The sequence below is a fragment of the Danio rerio genome, chromosome 23 (assembly GCF_052040795.2).
Source record: "Danio rerio strain M-AB ecotype USA chromosome 23, GRCz13ab, whole genome shotgun sequence".
Classification (NCBI taxonomy): Eukaryota; Metazoa; Chordata; class Actinopteri; order Cypriniformes; family Danionidae; genus Danio; species Danio rerio.
Window position 1 is genome coordinate 24118395 of NC_141043.1, and position 26900 is coordinate 24145294.

General features: G+C 35.6%; 1 protein-coding gene across 42 annotated transcripts in view; it reads left to right on the top strand.

The window, feature by feature from the left end:
• kcnab2b (potassium voltage-gated channel subfamily A regulatory beta subunit 2b) overlaps window positions 1-26900 on the top strand; it is a 176255-nt gene that overhangs the window by 115306 nt on the left and 34049 nt on the right. For 6 of the 42 annotated variants that reach the window (XR_015522887.2, XR_015522888.2, XR_015522889.2 and 3 more), the window contains 1 exon segment: window positions 10392-10895. The exons of the other annotated variants lie outside the window; for them this stretch is intronic. Coding sequence is in view for 2 of the 6 variants with exons in the window: in XM_087305921.2 (XP_087162047.1) it covers window positions 10687-10895 (209 nt within the window). In the remaining 4 variants the exon portion in view is untranslated. 42 annotated transcript variants of the gene reach the window in all.

Below are 26900 nucleotides of genomic sequence, written 5' to 3' on the forward strand. Positions count from 1 at the left end.
ATGGATATGGGTCTGAGACCGGTCACAAGCACTAAAATAATTTGATTGTTCCATGCCATGTCTTTAAAATATAGACATAGCTGTGCATATTTGCATAATGTGCATGATTATGATACTAATTGCTGATTTGTTTGTACACATTTCATGTTCTAGATTCCCTTTGTTAAATGAGAAAACAAATACCTCATGTGGGTGTGGAACACACTCTTGTTTCAGTCGGCTGCCATCCGTTTGGCATATTTATGCATAGCTTATTGGTCCAGACGGGATCAAGTGTGAGCTGAACTTGGTGTGTCCCAGCCTTAAAGTTCTGTGACTTTTTTTTTACCTGCTTCTGCCTGCTTACCTACTATATGGAATGTGTTTAAGAGCAGTAGCCAGAGGAGATGTTGAGAGCACAGTGTTGTTGTTTTTTATGTTGTGTATTATTGCTAAAATGTATTATTTTGCAAATCATGCTTTATAATGCTTCTAGTGTTAATTTTCAGTCAAAACTGCAGTGAATTGCGATTCTCACTTTACAATAAGTTTGTGTTAGTTAATGCTAATTATGTATTTACTAACATGAATAAACAATAAACAAAACATTTATTACAGTATTTATTCATCTTTGTTATTGTTAGTTAATGGTAATGAAGTTGTTTATTGTTATTTCATGTTAACTCATTGACTAACCTTATTGTATTGCGTTGTTAGTGTTTATCAAAAAATATTGGTAAACGTTTAATAAATAAATATATATACACAGTTGAAGTCAGATTTATTAGACCCCATTTATTTTTTCCCAAACATTTCTGTTTAAAAGATTTTTTCAACACATTTTTAAACATAATAGTTTTAATAACTCATTTTTAACAACAGATTTATTTTATCTTTGTCATGATGACAGTAAATAATATTTGACTAGATATTTTTCAAGACACTTCTATATAGCTTAAAGTGACATTTAAAGGCCTAACTTGGTTAATTAGCGTAACTAGGCAGGTTATGGTAATTAGGCAAGTTATTGTATAACGATAGCTTGTTCTGTAGAGTATAGAAAAAATATATAGCTTAAATATAGCTTAAAGGGGCTAATAATTCTGACTTCAACTGTGTGTGTGTGTGTGTGTGTGTGTGTGTGTGTGTGTGTATATATATATACACACACACACACACATACATATATATATATATATATATATATATATATATATATATATATATATATATATATATATATACACATACATATATATATATATATATATATATATATATATATATATATATATATATATATATATATATATATATATACATATATATAGACATTTTTATTTATTTTTTGCTCAAATATTTTCAGATGAAAACAATAACTTAAATAAATGATGGTAAAAGTTTTAGTTTTGGATGAACTCCATTAATAATCCTTTTTTAAAAAAAGTTTTTAAAAAAGCTGTGTATATACTGTGGATGTTAGTGCTCTTTGGAGTGTTTGTGTGCAGCCCTGCGGTGAAGCTCACTGTGGAGAGAGACTGAGCTCTGCTGTGAGGTTGGAGATGATTGAACGGCTCTGCAGGATTTTCCAGAGCTTATTTAACTGTGGATAAGTCCAGAGTTGGGCTTCTAATCAAAGACTAAAAAGGAGGGAGAGCTTTACAGTTTAAATGGAGTAAAGGTGTTTGAAGTGGTGGGGGGTTAATAGTGAGGAACAATGCAGATTATTGCTTTAGGGACCAAATAACAGGTCTCCTCCCTTTCAGAAAAAAGGTGGATTTTGACATGTTTTAGTATGAAGCCATTTCCTGTTCATACTGTTTAAAGTTGCATTACACATGTAACATTATTATAAATGTCTAACAATAAATTCAGTTGCATATAGTGTGTGGTCCAAAACTCCATGTAAAAAAGCTATTTTTACTGTTCATATGTCAACCACCAAAAAAGCATGACACACACGTTTAATAATTTATAATTTAATAATAACTACTTGCAATTAAATACTATTGTTATTATTACAGAAATATATACAGTTGAAGTCAGAATTATAAGCCCCCCCCTGAATTAATAGCCCCCCTGTTTATTTATTTCCCCAATTTCTGTTTAACAGAGATAAGATTTTTTTCAACACATTTCTAATCATAATAGTTTTAATAACTCGTTTAAAATTAACGGATTTATTTTATCTTTGCCATGATGACAGTAAATAATATTTGACTAGATATTTTTCAAGACACTTCTATACAGCTTAAAGTGACATGTAAAGGCTTAACTAGGTTAATTAGGTTAGCTAGGCGGGTTAGGGTAATTAGGCAAGTTATTGAATAACCATGGTTTGTTCTGTAGACTATAAAAATATATAACTTAAAGGAGCTAATAATTTTGACATTAATGTGTTTTTAAAAAAAATAAAAACTGTTTTTATTCTAGTTGAAATAAAACAAATAAGACATTCTCCAGAAGAAAAAATATTATCAGACATACTATGAAAATTTCCTTGCTCTGTTAAACATCATTTGGGAAATATATTTTTTTCAAAAAAAAAAGAAAAAAAAACATTCAAAAAGGGGCTAATAATTCTGACTTCAACTGTATATAATTCTTACATTCAGCATGCAAACTTGTTTATACACTTTTTTATAATAAAAAAGAAAAAAATGAACATCCAGTTATCATTTACTCACCAACATTTCATTTCAGAATTGTATAGTTATCTACACAAAGAAAATATACTGAAGAATGTTAACAAGGGGTTTTTGACTGACTTTTTGTCAGTACAATAAAAGTCAATGCTATAAAACATTTCAGATTGATTAAACTCACAAACTAACTAGCTGTCTTGAAAATGAGTCAGCCCAACTTAGAGAGATTCTTTCAACTTAAAATGTTGAGTTTTAGTTAAATATTTTGTGAAACTCAACATCTTAAGTTGAAACAAAGAATCTCTAAGTTGAGTTGACTCACATTTAGGTTGTAAGTTTAACCAGTGTAAAATGCTTACAGTGTGGTACAATGTTTGGTTACTATCATTCTTGCTTCCTTTCTTAGGTTTTGCAGAATAAAGTTATGCAGATTTGTTGTTGACATCATTTTGATTTATTAGATATTTTGAAGATTGTTGAAATCTGATCAACATTGATAAAAAAAATTACTGTGGAAGTTAATGGTTAATGGTTTCCAGCATTCTTCAAAATATATTCTTTAAAAAAACAACAACAACAGAGGTTTGGAACAACAAATCTCTGGTTTACTTAGTGAAGTGTGAGTAAATGATGACAGAATTCTCATAACATTTTTGCTGAACTATCCCTTTGAAAGCAACGCATAGGTTTTCCTCATCTGTAAGGAGGGTCACAATTCATGCCTCTCACCTCCTGACTGGTGCTCTTTCTAAATAATGCAGATGCCTCCACTAAAACAAGAGCTCTTTTCACAGTCTCGGGCTTACAGCTAATGCACGATACTCAAGTACACCTCACACATCCCACCTCTCATTAGAAAGGTCACATCTCCCCTGGTGCAACATTAAGCCTCACACTCAACCGTTTGACACTCAATGAGCTGCTGCTCTGCTTTCCATTCACTAAAGATAATTCAATTACCGCTGGTGCATCTGGCTGCACTGACATTTAAAACTAAATCTTATACTAAAACTATCTGTAGCCTGAATCAGCGATGACAGGTTTGATTTACAATGGTGTTTAGGAATGGCTAACAGGTGCTAGTAAGTGTTACAGTGGGCTGACATTGTCCGAATGTACAACTCATAGCTTCAAGGTTAATCCCTACACATGGTCACAATAACACAAATACATTTGCGACCCTGACAGACTGCACATTATTCTCTCCCCCTTCTTTATTTGTCTGGTAAATGGACTCATTCTGAAGAGGATTACATTGCACATCTCAATAAAACCTAGAGAGCTTTGCATAGGGAAAACAGCAGGATTCAGTACTGTACGATTTTAGTCAGTTGTTTTTTGTAAAAATCAAACATTTTATTGCCACAAAAATGTTAAAACAAAAATTTACATTTTTATTTTTAAACACATACCCAAAGATGTAATACTCATGTAATTTCATGCCAATTTTAAAAACCATACATTGTCATATATAAGTACAGTGCTGCTTTGTTTACATCAGTAATCCAGGAAACACTATAACATTTATAAGTGTCACCTGTGGTAGAGAGTGAAGCGGTGTCTCATTCAAACCATCTGCAGTTTTCTTCAGATGTGTTATGTTATGGGACAGTAGTTTCACACAAATTAACACTAGAACATCTGAGGCAATATAAAACACACACATATCTATAATGTGCAGGTTCATTCGCAGGTGGTCTAGCATAGCCTAAACCTAACAATACATTAGGCTTTATTACTAAAAATATTTTTAGGGTGATGATTAATTAAATAGGATGACAGACATTCAAAGCCTAATTTTAATTTCTGAATAGAAGCTTTGAATGTTTGCATTTTCTACCTGTGTTTTATGGGTTTCCTATGAGTGCTCTGGTTTCCCCCACAGTTCAATGACATGCGGTATTGGTAAACTGAATAAGCTAAATTGGCCTTAGTGTATGTGTGAATGTGAGAGTGAATAGGTGTTTACCATAAATGGGTTGCAGCTGGAAGGGCATCCGCTGTGTAAAATATATGCTGTATAAGTTGGCGGTTCATACCACTGTGGTAACCCCTATTGAATAAAGGGACTAATTCAAAGAAAAATGAATGAATCAAGTTTTGAATGTTAATATCACATAACAATGTGGTGCCTTACTTGAGAACGATCAGAATGACTGCTATGGTAATTCTAGTAGTTATAGAATTCTGGTAGTTCCAGTGTTAAGTCAAACAATTGCGTTTTTGCTCCAGATTTTGAAATTATGCAGTCAACTTTAGATTAAGATCTGCTCATACTGCACAAAAAGTGGTGTATTTGTTTGGCTCATGATTAAAATCCAGTGGATGCCTCTCATTTTAAATTGAAAGAGTGCAGACAAAGCATTTCCTTGTTTATTTAAAGATTTATTTTATTCATGTAACTTAATTTGGGGTTTGTTTTAAATTTCAGTTTAGTTTTTTTACTTTTAAATTTCATACAGTATTATTGTCACATTTCTGACTCATTCCTACTGCTCCAATCACCATTCTCCTTCACCATCTTGTTCCCTCAGCTCCAATCATCGCTCTCCTTCACCGGCCACCTCTCATCACACCCGAGCACTCTCACCTGAATACATACAATTACACTCACCTGCACCAGTAATCACAGTCCCCTATAAATCCTCCCCTATTGCAGCCAATCAGTGGCTGGTATCAAGTCATATGGTTCACCTCACCTTCTCCCTGGTTCTCCTTCTTCCGTGCATGTTTCCCTTCTCCTATGGATATTTTTCCTAACCTAGTGGATGTGCATGTTGTGATTAAGGGAAGTGACTTTATATTCAGATGGTTGCATGAAGATCCTTGTTTACATTGTGAACAACATACTAGTCTGTCCTCCATAAAAGAATATCACTTACCAGCTTTACCTGTTGAATAATCCACCGTGTGTTTGAATAAATCGATGAAACGAGAACCATCCTTGTCTTAAATGTGTGACCGTGACAATTATACAGTAATAGCTTTTACTGTAAAATATCTTCAATATAATTTTGTTACAACAACAAGAAAATCTTGAGAAAATCAAATGGTGATACAAATCATAGGCAAGGCAAACTTTCTTTATAGAGCACAATTTTATACAACCGTAGTTGATTCAAAGTACTTTAAAATGAAATAAAATATTTAAGAATTTAAAACAAAACTTGTATTAAACATGTAAGAAAAGGAAATATATATGTAATACTAAAATACAGATAAGAAATTACATGTATGAGTCACTCAAAGGCAAGGGAGTAAAAATAAGTCTAAGTTAGATTTAAAAGTATCCAAGAAGAAGTCCTGATGTTCAACAGGAGACTGTTCCAGAGCCTTGGGGCCGCAACACAGAAAGCTCAACTTTTGATTTGCAGCAAGACCGAGGGATCGACAAAGAAACTGATAATGGGATCTTAATGGTCTACAAGCTGTATATGGCCTAAAATCTCACTGACATAAACAGAGGCAGAATTGTGCAAGCTTTATATGTGAAAAGAAGGACTTTAAAATCAACTCTGAATTTTATAGGAAGCCAGTGCAATAAGGCTTTCCTTTTGAAAGTAACCAATCAAACAATCGTTTCTAAAAGTAATAAAAAAAACATTGGCTGATTATACTGTGAAGTTCCACTTCACTGGGTTGCTGCTGGAAGTGCATCCACTGCGTAAAACTAATGGCAGAGTAGTTGGAGATTCATTTTACTGTGGCAAGGCCTGATAAATTAGGGACTAAGCCAAAGCAAAATGAATGAATGACATTTTGAAATATGACTTTATTTTATCATGATAAGAAATGTATATGAAAGGTTTCCCTGTAGGCATTTTTTCTTTTCATATGTGTGAGACCATGTCAGCTTAGGTTTACATTTCCAACATTTGCATAATATTTCAGCGTGCCTGTGATTGTGGATCTAGCAGCTTCATCTGCAGTGTCATATGGGGTGACGCTGGTTACCAGCGTGTTGTAGTTTACATATTCAAAGACATGCAGTTTAAAAAAAATCTCAAGTGTTGGTTTCCTGTCAGTTCCCTCTCTCTAGATGCAGCATGATGAAAGATGGCCGAGTTTTTCTGTCTGCCTGGCTGATTTAAATGGGCCGCTGCTTTGCTGGAGCCTGCTGGCAGAGTCTTTGTCCTGAGGCTAGCGCATGTCAAAGTGCCATTCAGGAAACTCTGTACGTTCACTTAAGCCGTCTGTCCACTTTCTTTCATCTGGAGGTGGGATGACACACATTCCTCTAATCCCAAGTGCATGAAAACCAGGCAGTCGCTCCATCACTCAGTGGTTTTATGAGGCGCTTTAGGAAGCCTGGGTGCAGTAATGTGCTCGAGATGCGGGAATAGTGTGTGTCATTTGTGTGTCAGATTATAAGAGAGCTCATCTCAATGTTTACGGTCTGCAGGACGCACATTCAAAGACACGCTCGCGATAGCCATGGTAGTTAAGGCTCTGACTGGAGAAATGTTCTTTTTATGATCTTTTATTTATTTATCAGTTTCTGCACTGACTTACAGTGTGTGTCTTGTGATTTCAGACATTTCTTTGACATTTTAAAACTGGTTCAAGGATGCAGAAATGGCTTTGTTCAACTGACATATCATTGCCAAGTTTTTTTTCTTTGTTAATTTTGTGTGTCCTCAAGCTACTAGTGTCATTCTACATTTAAACGCCACTGCTGTGTGTAGTATGACAATTTGAACAACAGAGAAACAAAATGTGTCAATTATTTAGTTATATTATTAATTCAATCTATAAGAATTTCATTCTATCTATCTATATATCTGTAGTCTGTCTGTCTACCTGTCTGAATATTTTTCCATCTATTAGTCTCATTTTTCCATCTATCTATCTGACCATCTATCCTTATATTTTGCCATTGATCTGTTTATTCATCTCATTGTCCACCTTTCTATTTTTTTATTCTATTTAGTTCATTGTTTTGTCTGCCTAGCAATCCATTCATCCATCCATCCATCCATCCATCCACTGCTTACCCACCCATTCATTCATCCATCTCTCATTTATTTCATCTATCTGCCCATCTTTCTATTTGTAATTACATTGTTTTGTTTCTGCCTAGCATTCGGTCCATACATTCATTCATCCATCCATCCATCTCTCATTTGTTCCACCTATCGGTCCATCTTTCTATTTGTAATTCCATTGTTTTTTCTGCCTAGCATTCCGTCCAGCCATCTATTGATCCATCCATCTATCCATCCATCCATCCATCCATTCATCCATCCATCCATCCATCTCTTTTTTTATTCCACCTATCTGTCCATCTTTCTATTTGTAATTCCATTTTTTTCTCTGCCTAGCATTCCGTCCAGCCATCCATCCATTCCTTCATCTATCCATCCATTCATCCACTGTCTTACCTACCTACCCATCCATCCATCCATCCATCCATCCATCCATCCATTCATCCACTGTCTTACCCACCTACCCATCCATCTATCCATCCATCCATCCATTCGTCATCTCACTTCCCTACCCATCCATCCATCCATCATCTGTCTTACCTATCCATCCATCCATTCATTCATTCATCTCTCAATTGTTCTACCTTTCATTCCATCTTTCTATTTGTAATACTATTTTTTTCTACCTAGCATTCCATCCATCCATCAATGCATCCATCCATCCACTGTCTTACCTACCCATACATCCATCCATCCATACATACATACATCCATCTGTCTTACCCACCCATCCATCCATTCATCTTTCCATCCATCCATCTATCCATCCATCAATCATCTGTCTTACCTACCCATCCATCCATCCATCCATCCATCCATTTATTCATTCATTCATATATCATTTGTTCCACCTACCACTCCATATTTATATTTGTAATTCTATAGTTTTTTTCTGCCTAGCATTTTATCCATCCATCCATCCATCCATCCATCCATCCATCCATCCACCTATCTCTTATTTGTTCCACCTATTGGTCCATCTTTCTATTTGTAATTCCATTGTTTTCTCTGTCTACCATTCTATCCATCCATCCATCAACTGTGTTACCTAACCATCCATCCATCTACCCATTCATCCATCCATCCATCATCTGTCTTACCTACCCATCCATCCATCCATCATCTGTTTATTTACCCATCCATCCATCCATCCATCCATCCATCCATCCATCCATCCATCCATCCATCCATCCATCCACCCATCCACCCATTCATTCATTCATTTCTCATTTGTTCTACCTTTCAGTACATTTTTGTAATTCTATTTTTTTCTGCCTAGCATTCCATCTATCCATCTATCCATCCATCCTTCTATCCACTGTCTTACCTACCCATCCATCCATCCATCTATCCATCCATCCATCCATCCATCCATCCATCCATCTGTCTTACCTACCCATCCATCCATCCATCCATCCATCATTTGTCTTACCTAACCATCCATCCATCCATCCAACTATTTATTAATTCATTCAGCTCTCATTTGTTCCACCTACCACTCCATATTTATATTTGTAATTCTAAATATTTTTTTCTGCCTAGCATTTCATCTATCCATCCATCCATCCATCCATCCATCAACTGTCTTACCTACCCATCCATCCATCCATCCATCCATCCATCCATCCATCCATCCATCCATCCATCAACTGTCTTACCTACCCATCCATCCATCCATCCATCCATCCATCCATCCATCCATCCATCCATCATCTGTCGTACCTACCCATCCATCCATCCATCCACCATCTGTCTTACCTACCCATCCATCCATCCATCTATCCATCCATTCATCCATCCATCCACCCATTAATTCATCTCTCAATTGTTCTACCTTTCAGTCCATCTTTCTATTTGCAATTCTATTTTTGTCTGCCTAGCATTCCATCCATCCATTCATCCATCCATCCAAAAATTAGGATCCTGTGTAATCCAGAATAATTTCAAATACACTTTTAGGCAAGACAATTTCATATTCATGAGATTAAAATTACTAGATGAAATTCAAGCCTTCTGCACAAGATCTAGTCGTCAGCAATGAAGGCTAGCAGGCAATCTGCATACTCAAATATTTGCCATGATTGTTAATGGTCAGTCAGACTGCATGATAGTCATTATTTAATTCCTACACTCACAGACTGCAGCAGCCATGTGCACGAAAGTCTACTCATGCGAAAATACTTGAAATAGAAAAATAATCTGAAATGACCACATTTGTTATTAACAACTCTTTTAACAAGTCTCAAACCAGACTTGTGCTTGTCCTCAGACATTCTGTTATGCGTAGGCAGTGTGGAATATCAGGTACGAGCTGATCCAACACAACATAGCGTGAGCTTAGACCTTCCCACTTTCTCTCTACTAGTATCCTCTCTCTCTCTTTCTCTCTCTCACTTGCACACTCCTCTTACTATGATGTTTTATATACTCTCTCTCTCTCTCTCACTTAGCATTTATGCATTTGCTCAGCACACAGTTGGAAACATTAGTGGATGTACTGTAAACCGAAAACCAAGAAAACTCACTCCTAGTTAACATTAGGAATTGACAGATTGGCCGGACAAGAATCAAGCAAGCGAATAGCAAAAAAAGTGTGGAAAGCAGCGCAGACAGAGAAGAGCAGAGGAGAGCAGATAAGCGTGCGCTTGATGTGCTGCAGTGTGACGTGGATGGATGTGGGATTTCTCCCCTGTTCTCTGTGTGTGGATGTGATTGGTGCCCAGAGTTCACCGCTTCACAGACTCACTGCTGCCCTGGAGCCACAGCGCAGGAATTCACTGACACACATACACATGAAACACTTACTTACACACACTTCACACAGACGCCACATGGACAGATACACTCTCAGGCATTCTCACTTCAGAGCGAAATCTGCACTTCTGGTTCAAACAGAGGGCTGCATTCAGCTTTTTGACAGCTTCCACATCCATTTTGACCTTTTTTAGCAGTGTTTTCTTCAAGTTTATTTGGCACTTGGGGCAGAAAGACACTTTGGTACTGCTGGGAGATTTTTGGACTAGTTCTTGCTTGTATCATCAGCATCTTTGAAGTGGTTTGGTTGGCTCGGCATCAGCATGCAGGTGTCTTTTGTGTGCACGGACCATCGAGCCGTCAGCCGGAGCACAGAGGACCGACTGAACCGCCAGAACACCAACAGCCCGAGTTTGGGGACAAAAAGCAAGTTTCGGGCTGTGGCGATGGTGGCCCGCAGTTTGGGCCAGTTGTCTGTGCAGAACATGCCCTCCGCTGGAGACCACTGCTTGAAAACTGGCATGAAATATAGGTAGGTGAGAGGAGGACGTGTTGCATTTTGATCCCCGTTGTTCTGACTTTAAATTGCTGTCGTTTAGGACTGTGCAATATGACAGTATGTATCATATAGACAAAACAAAAAAAAGATATTGTTTCATATTATGTTCTATTGTTTATTTTGTGGTGTCACAAAATACATTGCATATGATAACACTTTTTCATAATTTTTATTAGCAAAATATTACACATCATTACGCGGATGCAGAGAGAAACATGGATAACAGCGTCTTGAGAAAGTTGCAATCCTGAGAGTATGATGTTTAGATATTACATTTTATTTACAGTAGCAATATATTTTTTTATGTTGGACCTGTAATCGTTAGTTTTTTGTTTTATGGTTTATTAATATTTATTTTAAAAGTCTACACTTTTCATCAAGGTGAGACTTTGGCTCAGGGGTTAGCACTGTCGCCTCACAGCAAAAAGTTTGTTGATTGAAGTCCTGGCTGGGTCAGTTGGCATTTCTGTGTGGAGTTTGCATGTTCTTGTGTTCATTTGGGGTTTCTTCAGTGTCCCGCACAGTCTAAAGACCTGTGCTATGGGTGAATTGAATAAACTAAATCAGCCGTAGTATGTGTGTGTGTGTGTGTGTGTGTGTGTGTGTGTGTGTGAGAGAGAGAGAGAGAGAGAGAAAGAATGAGAGTGTATGGTTGTTTCCCAGTATTGGGTTGCAGCTGGAAGGGAATCTGCTGTGTAAAACATATGCTGGATAAGTTGGCGGTTCATTCCGCTATGTCTACCCCTGATGAATAAAGGGACTTGTCGTATTGCCCCTATTTGGTTTGTTTGTGTTAATTTGATTGAGAGGTTTAATGGGTTACAGCAGTGCAGAGATTAATAGGAATGTATAAAAAGATAGATGCTTGGCAGTTTGGATGATTAGTTAGTCAGTTGGGTATCTAGCTGGCTAGTTTGTGCTTTAGATTGTTTGTGTGTGCAGTTTAGTCATTATGTCAAGATGGTGGTGAATGAAGCTCACTACGGCTGCTTTCATCTCATAAAACAAACGGAACACAAAGAGCAGTAATGTTTTGAAATGCAATTTAAAATAGCTGTTTTCTTTTCAACTATATTTTAAAACACAAATTATTCCAGTCATGTCAATGCTATATTTCCAGCAGTCATTAATCCAGAAGTCGTTGACACATGATGCTTCAGAAAGATAAAATAAAATATCCTTGATTTTTTATTTATATGCTCTCATTAAATATTAATGAGACTTTCACATAAAATAAGTGTCATTAATTAGCTTTTTTACATTTTTATATCTATTTTGTTCTCTATATTTTCTAAACACGTCTTTTTGCTCACTCTTTCTATCTCTCTCTCTCTCTCTCTCTCTCTCTCTCTCTATATATATATATATATATATATATATATATATATATAAATTAATTAATTTTTTCTTCTTTTTAAATATGTCTCAAATGATGTTTAACAGATCAAGGAAGTTTTTACAGCATATCTGATAATGTTTTTGTCTTCTGAAGAAAGTCTTTTAAAAAAAATTTTGAACACCATTTTAAGGAAAAAATTATTAGCTCTTTTAAGCTATTATTTTTTCTGATAGTCTACAGAACAAACCATCGATATACAATAACTTGCCTAAATACTCTAAATATTATTTACTGTCATCATGGCAAAGATAAATTAAATCAGTTATTAGAATTGAGTTATTAAATCTGTGGGGGTGGGGGGTTGCTAATAATTCTGACTTCAACTATATATATATATATATATATATATATATATATATATATATATATATATATATATATATATATATATATATATATATATATATATATATATATATAATCAATTTTGTGTTGTTAATATTATTCTATACACATTCTTTATTCAATGTAAATAAATTGATTTGCTAATTGTAATTTTAAAATAATAAAGATTTACCTGTTTCTTTTTGAACATTTTAATTTGACAAATGTAGTTGTAGCTTTTTTTAAGAAAACATATTTTATTTAATGTTTATTTTTTTATAGTATATTTACATAAAATATTTTGATTGGTTTTTAGCCATAATTAATAGATTTACTATATTGAATCCGCTCTTCAAAATCAAGGTCCCGAAAAAGGATGGTTTTGTAGGGATGCCATAGAAAGACTCACAAAGAATAAAGGAAAAAATCGAATGAACCTCTTTACACTATTTACAACTATTTGTGGAATAGAAAGGTTAAAGGGTCCTAATGGAACCATCAATATAAATAAAGAACTTATTTCTAAGTGAATCTCATCTCGTTTTAATAATGGCAGACTGTGATTGTTCAGCCTTTAGACGTCTCCAAAAAAAGTCGAAAGTAGAGATGAAGATTTGAGTTGTGTCTGTTAAACCCATTAGCATGTTCACTTTATGAAATGGAGATGCAGTGCTCTCATGTTTCACTGCTTAGCATTATTGGGAGCACAGGCTTCTCTCTCACGTTTTCATATACTTCACTCATACAGCTCAAAGTCTTTTGTAACACGGCTTACTGATAAAATAATAGTGTGCTCTGTCCCTAAAGTAAACCCACCCTCCCTTCTCATTTTTCCATACTGTAATTTGGGTAATTGTACATCAAAGGCACTTTGTAGCAAGGTAACGTACTGTAGAGTGTCTTCCTGATTAAACTAATGTGTAACTGAACACCCCTTTCTCTCTCTCTCTCTCTCTCTCTCTCTCTCTCTCTCTCTCTCTCTCTTTCGTTCTCGCTGCTACCAAATGTCTTGGCTCTTAAGGCTAATTCTCTCATTGTAATTAAGTCTTCAAAATTCAAAGCTATTAAAATGTAAATGTCATATCATAGTTATGAAGGCTGCATCATTTGCATCTTCTACAGACATTGCCTGAATGTGAGGGTGAATAACTTTGTGTTCAATCATTTATTTGATTATGTTAAGTTTTAGATCTTCCAGAAGGATTTAGAAACGATTCATAATGCATTGATTCTACTGTAAGTTAATCAAAATAATTAGTGAGTTAATAATGTGAGTTTTTGTGACCTATTTACTATCTGCTATACAGGTACAGTGTATCCGGAACATATACATAGCGTTTCCCTTTTTCCGCATTTTTTTTAGTTTTTTTTTTTTGTCACAGCCTTTTCCCAAAATCTATTGGAATAACACACACTATATCCCAAAATGACAATGTAAAAAAAGATTTTTTTTAAATTGTTGCAAATTTATTAAAAATAAAAAAAACCTGAAAAATCACATGTACATAAGCATTTACACCCTTGTCACACTTGTCTTGAGGTTGTTCAGTTTGATGCGATTTACTTTCTATGTGTGATTTGACTGGAAAGGAATCGCAGAACTGATTTTTCTACTTTAGCCAATCACCATAGACAAGAATGAACTAAAGTGACTGCATTTAGAAGGAAAGTAGTAGAGTAGTAGAGTAGTAGTAGAGTAGTAAAGTAGTAGAGTAAAAGTACTGATACAGCACTAAAAACCTTGAATAAAAACTCAAGGGGAAGTAAAAGTACACATTTTTAAAGCTACGAAGTAAATTACAATACCTGAGACAAACTACTCAATTACAGTAGTTTGAGCATTTGTAATTTGTTACTTTACACCACTGCTGCTGATACGATTCTACAGAAGTGTAAGGAATTTATTACTTTTAAGGATTAGTTCACCTGAAATGAAAGTTCCATTATGTTTATCACCCGTACTGTATCTTTCCAAACAAAAATGGCCTTGATTCTGTCTAACACAAAAGAAGATGTATATTTTTGTCCATAAAACGAAAGTCAACTGAACTCCAACATTGAGTATCTTCTTTAATGTTCTGCTGAAAGAATTTTAGAGTGGACTGTCCCTTTAAGTTTGAGCCAATGCTATGTGTGCATCAGTGCTGTGAGGGACATTATGACACATCACATTCTGCTTCTGAGCTGTTTGCATCCACATTGTGCCGTTGTGGATTTATAGAAACAGACTTCGAATGAGTAACACTGTAATGCGGAAGCTTCTCCATGTCTACTGAGCCAACGTCAAATTTCCCTGGCATACTGTGATGAGGATGAGTTAATGCACATGCACCTGAGGCAAGAAGGAGCTTGCATACAGTACTTATGTAACTTGTCTCTATTGTAGTCTTACATTTGTGAACGCTCACTCATGAAATGTCATGAGATGATAAATGCATCCTTCAGGGCTTTTTATTTTAGTTTTTTTTTTCCCCTGCTGTCCCATTCTGTGTCATTTATCTCTCTGGGTTTTACACTTATCTCCTGACTAATTTCAAAGCTCCTGTGCCGGTTTTGTCAGAGAATTTGAAAGACACAGGAAGAGACAGAATGAGAGAGAGGAAGAGTGTTGTTTTGAGGCATTGTGTAAGCCTGGGTCTTTCTCTGGGGCCGGCAGAAAGAAAACTGAAGTGGTGATTACATAAATGGGCTGCAGTTTCTGCCTGCTGTTCCCTGGGCAGTAAACAGCAGGACCGCTTCAGCCTGCCCAGCCAGTTATGCAAGAGACCCTTTATGTGTTTAAGATGAACCCATGGATTCACTTTTGACTGGGAATATCCCAGACTGGAAGAGGATCCCTCATTTAATGGAACTGTGCAGTCTTGGATTCATTTTGATCAAATACTTGTTATATTTGTTCAAGATATGCGTTCATGTTTAAGCAATGTCTCTGTTTTTAAAGGATCACAACATTTTTTGTTGAAAATAGACTCTTTTTACCATTTTCATAGAGTTAAACAGTTACATTTTACCTTTTTTTGTGCAACCATTATATTTGTTATGTCAATTTCCATTTAGACTCATGAACTGACCATTCGTTTAACAAACTCAGAATGCTTTTTGGATTTTAACCCTTCAAGGCATACGTTTCTGTTTACAGAGATAGCTCTCATCCATTTTAATGTCTTTGTTTGACTGAGTTATCTGAGAAAAAAGGTCATTCATTCTTCATTCATTAATTTTCTTTTTGGCTTAGACCCTCTATTAATCTGGGGTCACCAAAGCGGAATGAACTGCCAGCTTATCCAGCATATGTTTTACACAGCGGAGGCCCTTCCAACTGCAACCCTTCACTGGGAAACATCCATACACACTCATTCACACTCATACATTAAGGTCAGTTTTAGCATACTGTACCTGTACCACATGTCTTTGGACTTATGGGGGAGACCTGAGCACCCAGAGAAAACCCACGCGAACACGAGGAGAACATGCAAACTTCAAACAGAAATGCCAACTGACCCTTGACTGCAGCAGACACAATTATATTACGCAGCGTTGTTACCTGGCTTACCTTGCTAGGTACTATTTTTGGCGCCAAAGGAAAGTTCCTTGATTTTTACTTGTTTGAATGTTTTGAGCACATAAATTATTATGACACATAAAATGGAGCCATATGCATCCATTAAAACCTATTTCTCAGTTCTCAAAAATGTACACCAGGACAGATTTTCCCATTGAGCCTTGTGTTCATATATTTTTCCTATATACAGTTCAGTTGAGTATATGCATTCTAATCAATCTCCTTGTTATTAACATGCTTTTGCTTTGGGGGAGTTGCACCGCAACAATGTATTGTGCATTGTAAAACCCCCTAAATTAAGGTAGCATTTGAGGAAACTGATTGCAAAAAAGTTTGAGTATATAAAAAAAGGCAAGGTATTTGGGTAAAGGTATTTAGGCAAGGCAGTGGCGCAGTAGTTAGTACTGTCGCCTCACAGCAAGCAGGTCGCTGGTTCGAACCTTGGCTCTGTTGGTGTTTCTGTGTGGAGTTTGCATGTTCTCCCTGCCTTCATGTGGGTTTCCTCCGGGTGCTCCGGTTTCCCCCATAATCCAAAGACATGCGGTACAGGTGAATTGGGTAGGCTAAATTGTCCGTAGTGTATGAGCGTGTGTGTGTGAATGTGTGTGTGGATGTTTCCCAGAGATGGGTTGCGGCTGGAAGGGCATCCACTGCGGATTAGTTGGCGGTTCATTCCGCTGTGGCGACCCCGGATTAATAAAGGGACTAAGCCGACAAGAAAATGAATGAATGAATAATGAGGTATTTAATTAACTCATTATCTTCAACACTGAGCTTAAGACTCTTTTTTAGATATGTACAATTAACTTTCAGTAAATTTTGACTTGCAATTATTTCATTTGATAAAGTTGACTGTTGAGTCTTACAGTGTACAACTTAAACCATTCCATAGTTTTCACTTCAAAAATCAGCAAAGAAAATGTGAAAAAAATTCTGTGGGAAAACAGAGGTCAGAATAATGCAGTTGTTAACCTCAACCAAAATTGTGCTCACTTTTTTTTCCTGAAATTGTCAGGATAAGTTGCTCTGTTCTGAGGTGACTCTATCCTAACTCATCCATAGACTCTCCAAAACTATTTCTTAACAAATCTTCCAGCCCAACAGACCATTTTTCATACACACATTGTGGTGTTTGACACCCATGTGGAGTGTTTGGGAAAGGGAAGCAGACCCCTGTAGAGATTTCTCATTTTGATAAACTGCCCATGCCTCTCAGGCAGTATCGTGCCTGTAGCCTTCTAGTCAACCATAGCCTGCAAAGCCTGTGTTTATTTATCCTCCTCCTGATTTCCTAAAGCTTTCTTCTTAACATTCGTCTTTTACTTCCTTCATATGCTTTCTCTCCCTGTGTCACTCGTGCCTCCAGTCTTTCTTATATAACATTACATACCTTCCTACTCATCCACATAAGCATGTTGGCTTCATGTCTTTCATGAGTGAATCTTGTTTTAAAAGTTCTGGGTTGATATGATGAAAACATTCTCAGGGATTCCTGATAGCTCACTGTATGCTGAATGTGAGGTCAAATATGTGTGTGTTCCTGTTCTTAACCCTGCTGAAGCTTGAGGTGTTTGTTCATCTGCCATGCTAATAAGCCTGTGTGTGTGTTAATTAAGACATCTGCTGTCTGGCCCAGCTGTAGGGCAGGAGAGGAGATCCAGCTACTGTAGTTTTTTTCAGATTTGAAGTCCGCCTAAGCTGAACTCTGCTGCCGTGTCATGAGTGAATAATAGTCATTTCAGCCATCCTTTTGCAGAAGCGTGAACATATTTGCGTTCCCTGGTTAAAATAAATAAGAAAATAAAATAATGGCATTTAACTGCACTTCTGATTTTACTAAACGGGACAATAGAGTCTAAGGGTGTCAGAGTTCAAGTCGTTTGTCCACTGTGAACATGGCTTTCTGAACTCTGGTGCACATCCGCAAACCATACTTGAGTCCACCTGAAAGGGGTGCTTTGGAGTATACGGTTAATGTGTACACTTCAGATGTGAGCAAATCATGGACACGTATTAATTGGTCAAACCATGTATTTATGTGTTTCTTCACTCACTTCTCTGACACAAATAACTGAAACGCTGCAAGCAGAGAGAATACAGCATATCCATTTCTGCTCAACATCAACATAAAATGACTCTTTCCTCATTCATTTGACCTTTTAAATTACATTCGTAACAAGTAGATGCATTTGCCATTCGGTTTTGGCACTTTGAAAACGAAACTACATTTTTAAAGTACAAAGTTCAAACTTGGGGCACCCAAGCAGCAGTGTCCAATTTGTGTTAAGCAGTGGGGCAGGGGGAAGAGCAGCCAGCTGAACTCAAAAGGCAGTTGAACCAAATGTGAAGCAGCCTGAGTCTGTGTCTAAAAAAAAAAACATCTCCTAGTTTATATGTTCTTAACTATTGTAAGTTTGTTTGAAACTGTGAAGCACACAATATATGTAAATATAAACCATTTTGCAGTTATGCTTTAAAAATTACAGTTATTTATTCTGGTTATTGTTTTAAAAGTTTATAATATGCATTAATTTTTACCTAATTATCCCAACAACACCCATATCATTCGTCCAGCAATATGTTCCCAAACCCCTCCTTAGTGCGATGCTAATCTGCACTGATTGGTCTGATGACCCAGTTTGTTGTGATTGGTCAACTGCGTTCAGTTTGAGACGGAGAGAAATGAACACTGTGGCTTATAAACAATTTTGAAGTAGTCAGAGTGCAGAGTATATGTGTGAGCCCAATGCAGTTTAACACCAGCACATTGCTCTATTCTTAACCATAAGTAAAAACAGTGACACACATTCAGTATTAATCCACCCAGCGGCAAAAGCTGAACTATTTTGAAACTTGACCACAGCACTTACCTAGGAACAGCTGACGGTGGCCATAGCAACAACAACCGACAGAAGGTTGCTAGCTCACAAACGTATTTAAATCTGTAAATAAAGTGGCACACGTTGCGTTTTCAAAGTAGTTTTAGACGCGATATGAGAATATAAAGAGTTAATCAGATACAGTACAAGCCATGTGGAGCAGTAACAAGTAACAAAACACAATTAAATACATAATTTCCAAGCTATAAAAAACAAGGAGGCACATTTTCATTGCACTTAAGTTACTTACACTTGTGAAATAAAGGAAGAAACTTATCCATGAACTGTGTACTGTAAAATCCCTGTCAAGCTCTGAAGTAGTTCCATACATCAATAGCTTTTTCTGATCCATTCTTTAACAAACAGCCAGCGGATCCCGCATTGTAAGTGTGTAGATTGCTGAAGCACTCATCAGAAAAATAACGGGAACACAACACAAAGCTAGGGCTCTTATGCTGAGGTATTTTCGCAAAAATAAAAAAAAAACTTTAACCACTGACTCTTCACAGCCTCATCTTTGGGAAGAGAAAATAAACATCTATGCGTCTTCGCGACTTGATTCAACCGGGATGTGCCACAGTGTTTGTCTTCCTCTTTTTCTTTCTACAGTGTTTTTGGGTGGGGCCGGGGGGTTAAATTTTCTGTATCGGCATCACGCTGACACGACTAAAGATTCGTTAGTGCGGCAACTTACTTGAACCACTATGAGTCGACTCTTTTATAGAAGAATCCTGTAGTTTTAAACACGGCACACTTTCAGAATGAAGCCCTAGCTGGATATTTCACTTGACTTCACTTCACTTGTCATTTTTAAAAACCCATAATAGGGGCTCTTAAAAACAAAACCTAAATATCTTTGTTACTGAATACCTGCATTGAACTGTACCTTGTTTGATCAAAAACACACAAATGAAAAAGCATGTTTCAAATCATCTACTTGTTTGAAATTGACAATTCAGGCATGCAAGTGGGACCAAAATTAGGCACCAAAATTAGTGTTCTTATTCTCCTACATTAGATTTACATGCATCCAAACTAAAAACAAAAACAAAAAAAAACACTAATATATATTGCAGCCAGTATCAACATGTCTTCTTTCAGTTTCTGAAAGATTTAGTCCAGGAATCTGATCTCTTTAAGCTTCACCATTCTGAGAGTCTACTCTGCTCTAATTGATCAGATGCCCCAATCTGTTGTGACTGATTCAGCATTTACAGCACATGTACATGAGAAACCAAATGTTCATTACCATTTTTTTTAAATATATAGTTTGCTTTTAGAAAATATTATTGACCGAAAAAAGAGCATGAAATTATGCAATATCTTAAATTATGCATTATCTTATTTTGTTTTTGTTATTTGAAAGTTACAGCTATACTTTACACATTCCATGAAAGTATTTTTTTCTTAAAAGGAGTTTTTTTAACACTTTGTGAACATACTGTAATAGGTAATGTCACTTTAAGCTGTATAGAGTGTCATTATGGCAAAGGTAAAATAAATCAGTTATTAGAAATGAGTTATTAAAACTATTATGTTTAGAAATGTGCTGGAAAAATCTTATCTCCATTTTATATATATATATATATATATATATATATATATATATATATATATATGTATATAGATAGATAGATAGATAGATAGATAGATAGATAGATAGATAGATAGATAGATAGATATATGTATATGTATATATATATATATATATATATATATATATATATATATATATATATATATATATATATATATATATATATATATATATATATATATATATATATATATGTGTGTGTGTGTGTGTGTGTGTGTGTGTGTGTGTGTGTGTGTGTGTGTGTGTGTGTGTGTGTGTGTGTGTGTGTGTGTGTGTGTGTGTGTGTGTGTGTATATATATATATATATATATATATTTTTTTTTTTTTTTTTTTTTTTTTAATGGGCCAATGATATTGCCTTAGCAGTTTTTATATTTTTATTATGTTTTTTTACTTAAATGAATAAGACTTTTTTTTCCAGAGGAAAAATATAATATAAAATGAATAAGTTTCATAAATTTCAAACTGTATTTCAAACTTTATATCAGTTCCTAAATTCCTAAATATTATGATTTTTGTTTTGTTTGTTTTACTATGATTCCACATCAAAATATTTTTCAACCTGGGTTCACTGCAATACTTCTATGAAATAATTTCTTGCTTTTTCTTGTCTTTATGTGTGTGACTTTGACTCATTGTACATACAGTGCTCAGCATATATAAGTAAAATCTTTAAATTCATATTTTTTAATAGGAAGCTACAATAATATATTTGTATTTGTATATTAAATACAAATGTTTACACAAGGAAACATTTTGTAGGTTGTAATTTGTTTTGCAATATTTTGTATGAGTTTTTATATATATATATATATATATATATATATATATATATATATATATATATATATATATATATATATATATATATATATATATATATATATATTTGGTGAATAAAATATAATTGTAATAAATATATATGTTTAATAAATCTGTTTTGTTTAAATGCATCAAAATACATTGTCTATATTCACTGAGAAATGGTTAGTAATATTTTCAAAATGTGATGTACTGAATTATGCTGAGCACTGTATGCATTGCATGTGTTTCTTATGTATTTCTAGAATAAACTTATAGATCCACACAAGTAAATCAGCACCTTTGACTAAATACTTAATGTAAATCTGTGTTGCTATTTATAACCACTCAGGATTGCTAAATGGACAACACTGAGAGTGCTTATCCTGTTACTGTACCTCCATCAACTGCTCTGTTAGTGTAGGTACTATACTGTAGGCCGCCTGCTGCATTAAGAGACCCATTTTGACCAGCAGTGAAGGCCCTGTCGACATCCATTAACTAATGCCAAAGATTAGTGGAGCAGGCCCAGTGTTTCCCACACATTCAGCCTCAGCCAAATGCATCTCTCTGGGGAGGGACTGAGCGAGTTTTTTAAACACCCATACTGTAGTTACCCTGCCATTCAACGAAGATTGAGGAAGCTTGGTTTATTTAAAGGCATGGTGAATTATTGATTGCAGGCTTCATGTGTTGATCGATTTTAGTAATGGGGTTTCTACATGTACCGGCTTACTGGCAGAACATAAGCTCTCTGCTTAATACACTACTGTATATTGCTTTACAGTTCTTGTGAATTATGTACATCAAGCAGTCTTTGTTGTCACTTTGGAGTTGTACTTTAGACATTTCCCATAAAATGTCTAGACATTGCATCCTGCTGTATTGAATTCCAGACAAACAAAAAGTCAGCAAACAGTATGCACTAAATAATTTAGTGTTTCCATTTTCCACTACATAATTTCATATCTGTTTAGAAGTATAGTTTTTTGTAATGTTTAACTGAATCGGACATTCTTTGCAATCTGGGTTAACTTTACACTAAGGGCCTGCTCACACTATTCTATCCGTACCATGCCCAGGCCCGTTTCCCGGATTGTTTGAGAAGTGTTAATGCGCTGAATTGGGCACGGTTCACTTGGCCAGCCCTGGCCTGGTTGGAAGAGGTGTGCCTGAGTGCGGTTCACTTTGGGCGGTACGCTTGTGTGTGAGTGCAAAATGCGCCAAAGCCCAAAACAAAAAACGAGACGTGACTTTTAAGGGATTGTTTCATATGGATTTGTCATTCTTACTGTTCAGTGAACGCAAACTGCCGTAGTTTATTAAAGACGCAAACCCCTCACTGCACGACAGCTGGGAACCTTCAGCAGAATTCCTGCATCACGAGGACTTTATGATTGTTTATGAGCGTCAAAAGTGGCTGATCTGTTTGGCGAAATAACTGACTGCGTGTCACCGAATCCCTAAGGACTAAAGCGATATAACTAGAGAAATCTCCACTGTGCTGAGCGAGAGCGCTTACTGAACAGCGCAGCATCGATGACGTAAGCGTGCCCAGGCCCGATTGTAATGTGAGTGCAGGCCGTCAGGGGAGACGGGAGGGGGGACAAGTGTGCTTTGGCCCGGTTCGAGGCAACTGTACATAGTGTGAGTACGGCCTAAGTATTTTCTGTCTTTTACCTGTCATTTTTGTCGCTATTTCAAACAACAATTTAAAAAGAATATTTTTATATTGGTTATTTCAGTCATAGTGGCTAATCTGTTAATTAAATTACCTATCTGTTAGTACTTATATATATACCATAGGCAATGTTTATGCTATATGATATTTGTTATAACCAACATAGTTTAATAAATGAAGAACCATGTTGTAGCATAACACAATCTTGCTTTTTAACACCGAACACGTTTACATGGACATCAATAATCTGATTTTAATTCGATTAAGACAATACTCTGAATAAGAGTCTACCAAGTAAACAGCGATTTTTTAAATTAATTTAATCTGACTAAATCATAATCAAACTAAACAGAAATTGTATTAAGACATTTGGAGTATGCCGATTTTAGTTGCATCATTGAAGTACAGACATTTAAACATCACAATCAAACTATTACCGTCATGTAGGAGTTTTCACCGCATTTTGCATCAGGATAGTCTATACACACACGGCTGTTTAATGATATGCTCTACACCTATCGAGTCAGTAAAGGACCACAGACATACACTGCGAAATGCAGAGTTTTTTTCTCCCATTCGGCGTGCGATATGAAATTTTATTAAAACAACACTCTTCCAGCAGTTCATACTCGCATCCAATATCTTGTTTGTCTCAGGGGGCTTGCATAAAATGTTCGTGAATGAAAGTGAAAATGCCAAACTGCAGTTAAAGTCAACAAATTATATGGGATGTCCATCTGCTTGGTTTCAGAGATGCGTATCGACATGCAAATACTAGAGGGTGTTCTGGTTGCAGACACACAAAAATACCTTTGTATTAAATCACAAATTTATTGCAAAAACAAAAACGTACAGCTATATGCATTTCTGGAGAGCACCAAATACGCCCTAGGAGCTACATTTTTTTTGCAGTTTTTGTTTTCTTGAATTTACCAAAGGCTGCTGTGTATGCTTTTTGAGATCTTAATTTTTTTCTCAAGAGTGCCATTCACTTCTGCTGTTCTTTGCATAAATCCACCAGAGGCCACTGTCGCCTGAATGACCAATCGACTGACCCACCCTCCTTCTTCCCTAAATCCAACCGATAGGGTTTTCAAAAGCACCAAATGACCCATTACCCTAAACCTAATTAACAGTTTTAAAAAAACAATTCAGACAAAAAAAAATCCCTCGCTTGATTTTTACCACGTTTTCAAATTTTATCACGTTTCACCCTGTTATTTACTTGTTTATTTTATTTTTTGGCTTCTGTTTTTGTCTTACATGCTTTCTTGAACCATTCTTTGCCTGACTTGAACCCTGTTTTCATGGTCAACTGCTCTCTGCATCTCAAGTCTGCCACCTTACATCGCGAGCTAACTGGACAAACTGGGAACAGCGGGAAATCCATCCATATGGAGTTAAATGGTCAGCTAGTAAGCTTGAGAAGCAACTGTGTCAGACCGCCCCATAGCGTTTATTTTAAAGAGGAAATGCAGCCATACAAACTTCTGCCTACATAATTCACAATATCCAGACGTGTATATAGGGCTACGTTTTCAAAATGAGCCTATTTTGACAGTTTTTAATTTTGATTCAAACCAGAGCCTGATATATTTTTAGATATTCTTAACTCATTTGGAATGCAAATCAGGCTTGTCTGGTTGCATAGCATGCCTAAAAGAACCAACTCATAAGTCCTATATACATGAATCAGCTCTCACTAACTGTGTTTTAATCATTGTATTAAAGGCATATTTAATTAGTCCACTCTGGATTGTATGTATTTGTGGGGTTTTTTTGATATGTTTTCTGATCCTTCAAGTGAATATTAAGGTTAATCGAATAATCCAAATGCACCTTTTTTTGGACTGGGGAAGCAAGATAAAGCAGTTCTTTACCCTTACATTTGACTTTAGCTTTGATGATCAGATAACAATCATGTGAAGAAGGTTTCTGGGGAAGGTTTTTAGTCAGTAAACCCCAAGTAGTGAATTAATGAGAGAGTCTTTAAAAGTGAATAGCTCAGAGGAGCTCAAATGACTTAAAAAGGACAAAAAGACAGCTTTCACAATCCCAGAGGTGTCAGAGGGGTTCAGGTCTGACTGTGTGAATGCCAGTCACAGCATTCTTCACAGCAAACTCTATTTTAAGCCATTTTACTGGTGAAATTCCATGACTCCGTTCTACAACCACTGAACACTTAGTTTGATCGCATTGTACTGTAAATATGCTTGATTTTGGGAGTATTTTTTTTTAAATACAGTACTTTGCATTAGTTATTTTCCAGTTTGCATAATTAGTTCATGTCAAGTCAAGTTGAGCTTAATGTCATTCCGCTGCATGTGTTGACATACAGTAGAACGAAATGTCGTGTCTCGGAGGACCACAATGTTACATAAATAAATATAATCTTAAATCTCAACACAATCTTAAACATAAGAGCTATTTTAAACTTGCATAACTAACATACCAGAGCGGTAATCTAACTATACTAATATACATATGCCATAAATAAGGGATGCTCCGATCAGGATTTTTGCAGCCGATACAGGTGATTGACCTATACTAAGTATCGATTCTGATGGTTCACGCTTTAAATGCATAAACCACATTTTCCCTCCAAGTATGATACTTAAGTGGAGATCTTGCCTTGCCTAAGAGAATAAATGAAAGATGTTGCATATAATTCCTTAAACATGTCTCTTAATTCCATTTAGTATGGACTTGTCATGGTACAGAAAATAATTAATAAAACTGATTTAAAAAATTGGTAAGAAAATGACTAACAAAGCGATTTGGAAATATTGCAAATGATGGAAGAAGAATTCAACATGTCTCAATGAAGTTTGTAGTGCATATTTGATGCATAAGAAAATGCACACCTATGAACCCATTCATTCTTTACTAAAAAGGTTCATAAGCTACTGTTTATTACAATAAGATATATTATAAAATATTCAAATTGAAAAAATATTTTAAAATTTTATTTATTTATTTTTTCCTAATATTTTCAGCCAGATTTAATGAACTTGACATGTAAAAAGATTTCAGTTCTTATGAATCCTCTATTTGTAAACTGATAAACAAACAATTGCGTTTGGTTCATAAGATGAGCCAAATTAGCGACTACCTTGTCATGAAATGTGCTGTTATCGGCCGATACCAATATTTGGCCAATCAATCGGAGCATCCCTACTATAAATACTTAAACTATACACATAACCCAAGACGAACTATCCAAGTACTTTTACATAAGACAGAGCAATTATTGTGCAAAAGAGGTATTTTAAGGTAAAGAAATCAAGTAGTGCAACATAATTTGTGGTACATTGACAGATAAACAAAGTTTTCCTTATCGAGTCCTTGTAAATTGAAGTTCAAGTAAAGTGTCCAGTGCATATAGAGAGAAGAGTGTTCCTACAGGTGGTTTGTCAAACCCACTCACTTGCGAAGCACACTCATGTTTTTATAGAGATATAGATTAATTATTAGAAAGTGTCTGATGCAAATGTGCAAGGGAAAAGAAACTATGAGTTTTTTACAGGTGGTTTGCATTGACCTTTTTCTAAAATGCAGAAGTGCACTTGCTTCCGATTGAGTTGCCTATGGGAGAAATGACTAGTAATAATTAACATTTACGTCAAACTAGATGCTCTATAATCAAGTGCATTCAAGACTATACTTAAAAAGTAGAATAAGACTATAAGAAAATATCATTTTGCAACATCAAGCAGCTGTTTTTAATGTCTAGA